This window comes from Diabrotica virgifera, chromosome 4 (assembly GCF_917563875.1).
Source record: "Diabrotica virgifera virgifera chromosome 4, PGI_DIABVI_V3a".
NCBI classification, from domain to species: domain Eukaryota; kingdom Metazoa; phylum Arthropoda; class Insecta; order Coleoptera; family Chrysomelidae; genus Diabrotica; species Diabrotica virgifera.
In genome coordinates this window covers 106588630-106599856 of record NC_065446.1, presented here as the reverse complement: position 1 = coordinate 106599856, position 11227 = coordinate 106588630, and the positions used below count along the sequence as shown (strand labels likewise).

The 11227-nt window shown below is 34.1% G+C and overlaps 2 protein-coding genes across 3 annotated transcripts in view; both read right to left on the bottom strand.

The window, feature by feature from the left end:
- Window positions 1-3549: 3549 nt before the first annotated feature.
- Window positions 3550-4551, bottom strand: LOC126883633 (uncharacterized). The gene has a single exon (XM_050649287.1). It carries the CDS (start codon window positions 4549-4551, stop codon window positions 3550-3552), a length of 1002 nt encoding a protein of 333 aa, XP_050505244.1.
- A 387-nt stretch (window positions 4552-4938) lies between these two features.
- Window positions 4939-11227, bottom strand: part of LOC114333334 (xanthine dehydrogenase) — a 132818-nt gene continuing 126529 nt past the window's right edge. For both annotated transcript variants that reach the window (XM_050648324.1, XM_050648325.1), the window contains 2 exons: window positions 9223-9393; window positions 4939-5107 (listed from right to left, as the gene is read on the bottom strand). In XM_050648324.1, the coding sequence (XP_050504281.1) occupies window positions 5057-5107; window positions 9223-9393 (222 nt within the window). In that variant the 3' untranslated portion in view covers window positions 4939-5056. The remainder of the gene's footprint in view (window positions 5108-9222; window positions 9394-11227) is intronic.

Here is an 11227-nt window from a genome sequence, read left to right as displayed (position 1 = left end):
GATTGAGAGAAGCCCGACTAAAAATCCAAATTGACAAATGCGAATTCTTAAAAAAGCAAGTTAATTTTCTGGGACACGTAGTCACACAAGAAGGAATAAAACCGAATCCAGCGAAAATTGAAGCAATAGAAAAATATCCAATACCGAAAACAGCAAAAGAAATTAGAGGATTCCTTGGACTCTTGGGATATTACAGAAAGTTTATTCGAGACTTCGCAAAAATCACAAAACCTCTAACAAGATGCTTGAAAAAGGACGCAAAGATCGAACATACACCCGAATTCGTAGAATGCTATGCTTTGAAACATGCAGGAAATTATTAATGAATGAGCCTTTATTGCAATATCCAGATTTTTCCAAACCGTTTAACCTCACAACAGATGCCAGCAATTTTTCTATCGGAGCAGTACTTTCCCAAGGACCAGTTGGCAGTGATAAACCAATTGCCTTCGCTTCCAGGACACTAAATGAAACTGAGACCAAATACTCAACAATAGAAAAGGAAATGCTAGCAATGGTGTGGGCAACTAAGTATTTCCGACCCTACCTATTTGGAAGGAAATTTAAAATACTTTCAGACCACCGTCCCTTGCAATATCTATTTTCCCTAAAGGAACCCAACTCCAAACTAGTACGTTGGAGATTAAAATTAGAAGAATTTGACTACGAGGTAATTTACAAAAAAGGAAAAGCTAATACCAATGCCGACGTACTGTCTGGAATCGAAATTCACACAAAGGAAACTAAGGACATCGATTCACAAATTAAGGAAGTCTTTGACGACTTAGTAGACATGGAAGACGATGTATGGTCAACGACTAATAATCCAGATGCAGATCGAATAATCGACGCGATTGTAGAAGAAATAGCAACAGAATTAATCCCAAAAAACATCCCAGAAGACACTGTTGAAAACGAAGATCAAAACATCCCAGAAGACAATGTTGAAAACGAAGATCAAAACATGGATGAAGACGGAAATGAAACAATACATACAGCAGTAGAAAACCCAATTCTTGGTATACCTATTTCGGAAAAACCACTTAACTTCTACAATAACCAAATTATAGTCAAAATCGTCAACTACAATCCACGACCTCCAGCAATTATACAAACCTTTCCGAATAAAAGACGTTATCATATCCAGCTATCGAAAGATCAGCTAAAAGCTGATACCATAAAAATTTTTAAGGAACACCTCAACCCGAAAAAGAAGTATGCAATTTTATTTGAAGCAGAAGAAGAAATTTTTGGAGAAATTTGCGAAATTATCAGAAAAACTTTTAAAAACAACGCATATGACTTAGTAAAATGTAATCTTTTATTGGAAGATGTTAACCTAGAAGAACAACAAAAGGAAATTATAAAAAACTATCATGAAGGTAAAACGAACCATAGAGGAATAGCTGAAACAGAAAGCCAAATAAGAAGAAAATATTACTGGCCTAATATGAAGAAAGACATAGAAGATATCATAAACTTCTGCGATATATGTCAAGAAAATAAATATGACAGACTTCCTCCCAAACCAAAATTTATGGTTACACCAACTCCCACTAAACCACTGGAAATAGTTCACATCGATTTATTCCAGGCTGATGGACAGAAGTTTCTTACCATAATAGACGCATTTTCGAAGTATGGACAAGCCTATCCAATAAATGGAGGAAACGCAATCAATGTACTCAACGCCCTACTAATTTTTATAACCCATCATGGACTCCCAACAATGATAGTAGCCGATAATGGTACAGAATTCAAAAATGGAGTAATACAGGAATTTGTAGACTCTCATAAAATCTCAATCCACTATACGACACCAGAGAATCCGCAATCCAACGGGATGATTGAGAGATTTCATTCTACATTAATCGAACATCTTCGAATCCTAAGGAACACAAAGGCAAAGCTCCCGATAAAAGAACAAATGCTATACGCTATAATTGGGTACCTACAATAATTCCATACATTCCGCAACGAAGTTACGATCCATTGACATATTAAACGGCCATATCGACGCAAAAGATCCCTTTGACGTTGACATACAGAAAGTAATACTGAATAATTATATTCAAAATCATAGAGAGATAACAAAGGAATTATACAAGGAAGTAAATCAGCATATACAAGAAGATAAAAATAAAGTCATCGAAAATAGAAACAAATCGAGACAAGACCCTATTACGTATAAACCAAGTACAAAAATTTATACCCGAAAAACAGTCACTAGGAATAAATTACTTCCACGATATTCTGCAAAACTTATAAAGAAAAATAACGAAGTTACTGTAAAAATATCAAAAGCTACAGTACATAAGAAGAACATAAAACATCAACCTAAATCAAAAACTAATTCGGAACCTTCCCCACAAGATCAGCCAGACGATAGGAAAGAAATTAAAGATAAAGAAACTGAAAAACAACCTGGGACAAGCAAGGATTTAGATTACTAACAGACAAAAAAAAATGATAAAGAAAAAAATAAATTTCACTTTTCAAAATATTAAGAGTTACTAAATTCAAGAGCAAACATTCCAGATAAATCGCGAATACTTCCCAAAAATTAGGACTACAGAAATTCAAACCATTCAGGATAGACCACATCCCTTTAGAAAAATTCCATAAACTCTCCGAAGGAAGAAGAACATCCAGAAAAAATAACCCAAAAATTATGGAACCAAAGCCATAGCCATTTTTTGGTTAACTCCTGTATAGATTTTTATTAAAATTATTTGCCTTGTATATGTTACAGATACAAAACACAAATTCTAGCAACGAAATTCCAAGAGATGCCAATCCAAAAGTTTTGTTCATCCCTTACAAAACTTCTTCAGGGGATGGAGTAGTTATAGTACAACGACCGCTACCATCCAGTATATTCTACCACGTGGAATCAACACGAGGCTACGCCGCGTCGCAGCGTTGAACATTCTGGACCTAATTGCGACGTATTGGACAGCAAGATCAGCAATTATAAAATTATAAAACACCATGTAAAAATCAATATTTTTCAGTCTGATTAAAATCTCTAAATAAAAGTCTAATTTAAATGTTAAAGTAAAGTCTGATTTTAAATTATTGAGTTGTATCTAAAATCTTTGTTTGTCGAAATAAAAGTTTTAATTGTGAAGTTCAGTTTTTTAAAAAAGTGTTTTTTCAAAGAACATTCATAATTAGCGTAGGAAGGAGACGCGTTTCCTGGTTGAAGAACCTGAGAGAATGGTTTGGTTGCAGCTTAAGGCAAGTGTTCGGAGCAGCTGCCCCGAGAGTGAGAATAGCCATGATGATTGCCAACTTTCGTCGCTGATATGGCACTTAAAGAAGAAGTTATGTGCTAAAGGCATTATATCTAGAAAAAACTTTGACAGACTGCTGCAAGGAAAACCCATGTTTCTGCAAATTTGTCTACGAGGTACAATTTCTGAGTTAATTTTTGGGATTAACGTATGGTCCTAAAGTTTTGGGAAAAATTTCAAAAGCATATAACTCTGACCACAATAATCTTATATTTTTATTAAATTATTCAACAATTTAACTTAACTATCCTTATTATAAATCAAAATTCAAATGACAGAAATAGGGACCATTATTTTCGATTTGCCTAATAATTCCCCTGACACGTTGCATCATCCTTTGGACGACCTCGGCGTCAATTTCTCTAATTTTTGTATATATGCGGCGTCTTAACTGTTCCTGATTTTGTGCTTCCCATCCGTTGTTATAGACTTTCCGACTTAATATTGCCCAGAACTCTTCAATTGGACGAGCTTGAGGTAGGTTGGGGGGATTGTCTGCTTTCGGTACAAAGGTAATGTTAGTTTCGTACCAGTTCCTTGTGATCCTCGCGTAATGACATGAAGCAAGATCTGGCCAAAAGACTATTTGATCATTTGCATGAAGTGTGTTCACAAACTGAAGCAATTTAGAGAGACATCTTTGAATATAAATATTTGCGTTTAAGGCTTCGCCTCGAACAACACCAATGTACGGCTGTGAGATAAAGCCAGCCTCAGAAATTGCACACCATACCAAAATTTTTTCCTCAAATTTTTTCTTACTTTTGAATTTTATTTCATCAGGTACATTTTCGTAATCGTTCTTGTAAAACCCATCGTTACCCTTCATCTCAGAGTTGGACAAAGTAAAATATTTTTCACCGTCCATCACGATCAACTTGTTGACGAAATGCACTCGCCTTAACGCGCGGCAACATCTCGGAATTCTCTCTATTTGATCCTCTGTGTATTTTGGAGCTTTCCTTCTTTTCCGGTAGATAATATTGTTACTCGATAGGGTCCTGTATACTGTAGTCTTTCCAACATGAAATCTTCTGGCCAGTTTTCGCTGTGAGACCCCAATTTTGTTCTTAGCTGCTTCAATCAGTCTTGCCTCTCTTATATGGTTCAAAATCCGCGGTCGGCCACTTTTACGCAAGTTAACATATGGTATCCCTTCTTCACATTCTCTGATTGTGCGATAAATTGTCGATTTGCTTATGTTTTGATCTCGATAAATATTAACAATATCTCGTTTCGACATTCGCCCCACCATATTATAAACACCTCGACGAATATCAATTTTATAAGACATTTTGCAGAGCACAAACCAAAATATTCTGCTTTGTTTATTAAATGTCAATAACTGATGACATTTCAATTCCATGGCCTTCTTTGTTAAATGCATTTTGCTTCTCAATCAGACCAGGTGAAATTTTTCCCAAAACTTTAGGACCATACGTTAATTGTACATGTAGTGTCCTGCTGTAGTGTGATGCTAGTGTTCTTTTGCCAGTTAGGTGACCTGCAAATCTTAGTAGAAGCTATTGAACGATGTTTGGAATAACCTGTTAGGAATTACAACATTACGTCTGCCGTTTACTCTTGAATACACCTCTGTTTTGCCCTCTTTACGTAGAAAGTTGAAATGAAAGAAGACGAGTATTATATTATTATTATATTTATATTAAATATATAAAGTATTATATTCTATGTACAATTTAATATTATTTTATTTACAAACTTGTATAATAAGTAACGAGAGTAACATATTGTGAGGACTACACCACAATATTCCAGGGTTTGAACGATCCGGGTTCTGGTTCTTGAATCTGAAAAAATAGAATGTTTAATAACATAAAGAATTTGGTTGTCATTTTCTATCTAAGATTTGATAATTCTAATCGAGGAATAAGGTCTCGTTAGTTCACAATAAGTATAGATGGAAGTGAGATCTAAAGTGTCAGAGCTTATTGTCTAGGTCCGAATGACTTTAGCAGCAGTATGAATACTCAGTGTGGTATTAAAAACGAGAAAAAAGGTATTCAAGAGTTGTATCCCACCAGTTATGACATATGGAATGGAGAGCATGACACTTACTAGTCTAAGAGCTAGTGAACCCTCCGACTAACGGTCGTCCTGTAAGGCTAGAAATTTTTCTAGTAATAATTCATAGCACACCAAGGCTAAAAACTATGACCTGGCAGGCCTCAGCGGTGCACGTGTATCTACCAGGTGAATCGAAAAGTGCAAATTTAGGGGGTAAAATAAACTTTCTCCTGTAAGGTTTAAATTTAAGTATGTGTTTGAGTAAGTCATTTAGAAGAAATGTGTACAATGACAGGCGATTCTGAAGAGCATAAGACCTTGCCAGGCGAGGGGAAAGATTAGGGGTGTTTCCTAAAATTATTCTTTTTGCATCGAACAAATTTTCTTAGGTTTTTTGAATCATTCCAAACAGAAAACGTCTTTAGTGATTTTTCTCTTAAGTTAATAGTGTTTGTTATATAAGCGATTGAAAATTTTGAAAATTGCGAAATCGGCCATTTTTAACCCTAAATCGGACATTTATCTAAAAATTTCAATGTTGCCAAGGTACATAGATATTCTTTAAACATTGATTGATGAAATCCCGAAGAGTTATTTGCAATAAAATATCGAAAACCCCTTTGTTTTTTTAATTGCTAATCAAGCGGGCGCGTCACTGTAGTATAAGAGAGGACGTTTGAGTTTGCAAAAATTCATTATCTCGAGAATGGGCAAATTTTAAGAGAAATCCTCAGACAAGTCGATTTTTATTTTTGAATTAGGACTTTCTGGCATATATATAATACTAGTGACGTCATCCATCTGGGCGTGATGACGTAATCGATGATTTTTTTAAATAAGAATGGGGGTTATGTGATAGCTCATTTGGAAGGTTCTTTAATTCTCTATTCAGTAATATAAACATTAACATAATTATTTGTACAGGGTGTACAAAAAAAATTTTTCTTCTATTTATCAAATTTAATCAAAGTTAATTTAATAAAAAAAAAATTTTGTACACCCTGTATAAATAATTATGTTAATGTTTATATTAGTGAATAGATAATTAAATAACCTTTCAAATGAGCTATCACACAACCCCTACTCTTATTTAAAAAAATCATCGATTACGTCATCACGCTCAGATGTATTACGTCATTACGTATTACGTATTGACGTCACTAGTATTATATATATATACATATATATATATATATATATATATATATATATATATATATATATATATATATGCCAAAAAGTCCTAATTTAAAAATAAAAATCGACCTGTCTGAGAATTTCTCTTGAAATTTGCCCATTCTCGAGATAATGAATTTATGCCAACTTAAACGTCCTCACTTATACTACAGTGACGCGCCCGCTTAATTAGCAATTAAAAAACAAAGGCGTTTCCGATATTGTATTGCAAAATACTCTTTGGGATTTCATCAATCAATGTTTAAAGAATATCTACCTACCTTGGCAACTTCGAAATTTTTAGATAAATGTCCGATTTAGGGTTAAAAATGGCCGATTTCGCAATTTTCAAAATTTTCAACCGCTTATTTAACAAAAACTATTAACTTAAGAGAAAAATCACTAAAGACCTTTTCTGTTTGGAATGATTCAAAAAACCTAAAAAAGATTTGTTAGATGCAAAAAGAATAATTTTAGGAAAAACCCCTAATCTTTCCCCTCGCCTGGCAAGGTCTTATGCTCTTCAGAATCGCCTGTCATTGTACACATTTCTTCTAAATGACTTACTCAAACACATACTTAAATTTAAACCTTACAGGAGAAAGTTTATTTTACCCCCTAAATTTGCACTTTTCGATTCATCTGGTAGATACACGTGCACCGCTAAGGCCTGCCAGGTCATGGTTTTTAGCCTTGGTGTGCTATGAATTATCACTAGAAAAATTTCTAGCCTTACAAGACGACCGTTAGTCGGAGGGTTCACTAGCTCTTAGACTATACAGAGTTATCGGCCGATATCAGATGACAATACAGACGGTCATCTAACGAGCTATGAAGTATGAAAAAGAACAAATATAAATCAAGGATGTGTGAAGCAGGATAAAGATAGAAGATATAAATGGAAGAATTGCGGAAATGAAATGGAGATAAGTAGAACACGTGACACGACAGGACAATAGAAGATGGACGAGAAACATTTTGACATTGGAGTCCACGAGAACGCAATCGTAGTAGAAAAAGAACATAAATAACGATGGGTAGACGACACCAAAGCAAAAGTAGGGAGAAATTGGAATGAAATAACACAAAAAGAGAGAAGAATGTAGATCTCGTGGGGAGGAAGAAGAAGAATTCAGCTTTAATTTTTGAATATTAGTTGCTATTATAATTATGTGTTCAACCGTTGATTGAAGTATTAATATGGCCTCATATCTTTGTTTCTCCAGATGACATCCCTCAGACATCCTGACACGTCTTTGGCTTTATTTGCTTGCTTTCGGACGCTCTCTTTAACATCTCCATAACTACATATTTCGACTCCCAGATATTGGAATCTCGAGACTTGTTCAATTAGTTCGTTGTTAATTACTAATTTGCATCTTATGGGTTCCCTTGACACTACCAGGGATTTTGTCTTGGCTGTTGATATTTTCGTGTTGTGGTTCTTGGCACTTTATTGAAAGTTTCTACCATTCGCTGTAGGTTATTCTCGTTATCGTAGATTAAGATTGCGTCGTCAGCCTCACAGAGGATTTTTATTTGTTTTTCCGCCATCTTATATCCTTTTCCAGTACCTTTAATATTTTCTATGATTTTGTCCATTACTAAATTAAGAAGCAATGGGCCTAAGCTATCCCCTTGTCTGATTCCCGAGTTGATTTCTACTTCCGATGTTAGTTCATTCTCGACTTTTATTCTGGTTTTGTTCTTCCTATTAATGTCTTTAATTATCCTTATCATCTTGTTGGGCTGATTTTTCTCCTTTATCAATCTTAGCACATCTTCCAATCTCACACAATCAAAGGCCTTAGTCAGATCTATAAAGCACGTAAATGCAGGTTTATTATATTCCAGTGCTTTCTCAGCAATTTGTCTGGCTATGAATATGGCGTCTATTATGGACCTATTTTTCCGAAAACCTTGTTATTAACCCTGGAAAATAGTTATTTTCGCGTTTTTCAAATTTTAAATCGCATATAACTATAACTTGACAACAACCAATTTTAGAGACCTTTTTGCTGAGAATTACCCAAAGAATCTAAGAAAAATGTGTCCGAAGTAAAAAAACAATTTTTGTGAATTTGTTTAAAAAAAATTGTTTAAACAATTTTCCGATCGCGGTACCACCTGGCACCCCGTGGATTTGTTATAAGGACATCTTGTTGAGTAAGTTTGTGCAAAAAATTTTAAAAAATCAAATCGGAATAATTTAGCTAACGGGGACGACGATACAGTTTGGACTAAAAATATTTTAAAGGCAAACCATTTATTTACGATACTTCATATTTTCTGTGACGAATATTTCCAAATTCCAAAACACTTACAACTGGCACCGCCGTCTTCGCCTCCACCGCTGGGAACCCTGGTGGTGAGCGCAAGTTTTAATACAAATAGAATTACTACAGAATTCTTTATCGATATTAGGGTAATAGATTCACATATCTGCTCAATAGGTGGCTTTTGGCCTGCCATCTATTATATAGCGGCGAATATAGCGGCGGTCTTATTATTTCTCGTAAGGCTGGGTATTTACCCTCAATACATCAATCAACGGTTCAACTAAGTTAAGTGGTTTAAGGGTATCCTAACGTCGCGTATCTACTCAATTTTATTGTCTTAAAAACGCCTTCGAGTAAGAGACTGTCGTCTTACTCATTATACATGGGGGTTTTAGGAAGAAATTACATTTAACTGCATACCCCTTTAATAACAATATATTTACCTTAGCTGTAATATTATCCATACACGCCATTCGTATCTTAGCTGCCGTGTAAGGTGCGTCAATCCGGAAGTGTCCTGGTTCAACATTATTTTCTTCCCTAGCTGCTTTAATAGCATCCTTAATGGCAAACATTACAGAGCTTGCTAAAAATAATGGCGGCTCACCAACAGCCTAAAATGACAAAATTGAATTTTAGAAAACTATAATTAAATGTCAACGTGTATTTTTTTCGTGAAAAGACATCTCGTAACGCGACAGTCAGTTCGTAACAGCACAAATGGTAAGAGATAATACGTAATGCCGACAATTCGTAACGGCAACACTTCGTAACATCGACAGTTTGTAATTATTATAACTACTATTCCTAACGGTATATTTCTTAACATCAAAATAATTGAATTATTATTCTGTTTGTTTTTTTTTTAACCAAGAAATCGACTTTTATCACAGTTGCAGTTGAAATTACATTTATAAATTTAATGTCCGACTGGTATATTATTTTATAAATAATGACATGATTTCAAAGTCAGTCAAATATGATATATTTCCCTAGGGCGATATTTTTCAAAATAACACTCTAGGGTATTAAATTGAAATCACTATAGTTGATTTTTTAACCAAGAGGAGTAAACTAAGAAGACAGATTCACACCCAAGAAAGTTAATAGAAAAGTCACCAAACTCATCTTCTTTTTTCGTTGATCATATCACCTTTTGATGATAATCCATACATATTATATTATACTAACACATCGCTCAAGAGTTCTAAAAACAACTGTTTTTATATAAAAGTAGACTAAAAATCTAAAAATTAAAGAAATAATGCAGAAAACACAAAAAATCGCCGATATACTTATTTAACCTACAAAATGACAGAAGTGCCAAAATTTTATAAATGTCATTAGTGTCAAAATTTAATAACAGTGGAGTAAACTTGCCTCGGTTGGACCAATTAGAAACAAGCATTACGGCGCGGTAAATTTGAATCACTCCTCTTGGTTAAAAAACAAACATAGTTAAATACAGTCAAGTTCAAGTTGATAAACAACAACTTTAATGTCCGACTGGTATATTATTTGACAAATAATGACATTATTTCGAAGTCTTTTAAGTACGATATAACGCCCTAGGGCGTTATTTTGAAAAATAACTCCCTTGGGCATTAAATTTAAATAACGACTTAGATTCTGTTAAGTTGACAAATATCAATCTAAGTAAAACTATGATTACCACAATTACGGTATTACTGTTACTGGTAAATGTACTTATTTGAAAACTAATTAATTCAAAATTCATTCAAATTTTTCGCATATAAAGAATAATTTAGTCGGACATCCACAGGTATTATATTTAGACACCACGGGTATTATAATAATAACGCTTTCGGTCAACGTATATCCCTCGGGCCGAAGGCCCTCGGTAAATACACCATTGACCTCAAGCGTTATTATCCTTAGAATAACCTTGGTACCTTAATCACTATAGTAAAACTATGGTTACCACAATTGCGTTACAACTATTGCTGGTAAATGTACTTATTTGAAAACTATTTAATTCAAAATTCATTCAAATTTTTTGCGTATAAAGAATATTTAGTCGGACATTAAACGTTGAAGGCACCACGGGTATTATGGATAATAACGCTTTCGGCCAACGTATATACGTATACAGACACCATTGACCTCGAGGGTTATTATCCTTATAATACCCTTGGTACCTTAATAACTATAACGAACCAGCATCAGAATAAATAGTTTTCATACAAGCATAGTTTTCATACACTCACAGCAACATATTTCCTAGTTTGTGGAGAAATATATTTTGAAAATTTTGTTTTAAAATAAATATAATATAATATACAGGGTGAGTGGGGAGGAACGCGCCAAACTTTAAGACTGTATAATATACGTAAAATAATCAAAAATAACTCATAATATGTTGTTATTCGATTTTCATTTGTTATTTGCTGACGATTTATTTATTGCTCTAAAACCGATTGAGGTGTG

What these genes read in the sequence shown, in the direction of transcription:
- LOC126883633 (XM_050649287.1), bottom strand. Translation starts at nt 4,551, where the DNA reads ATGGTGGGGCGAATGTCGAAACGAGATATTGTTAATATTTATCGAGAT.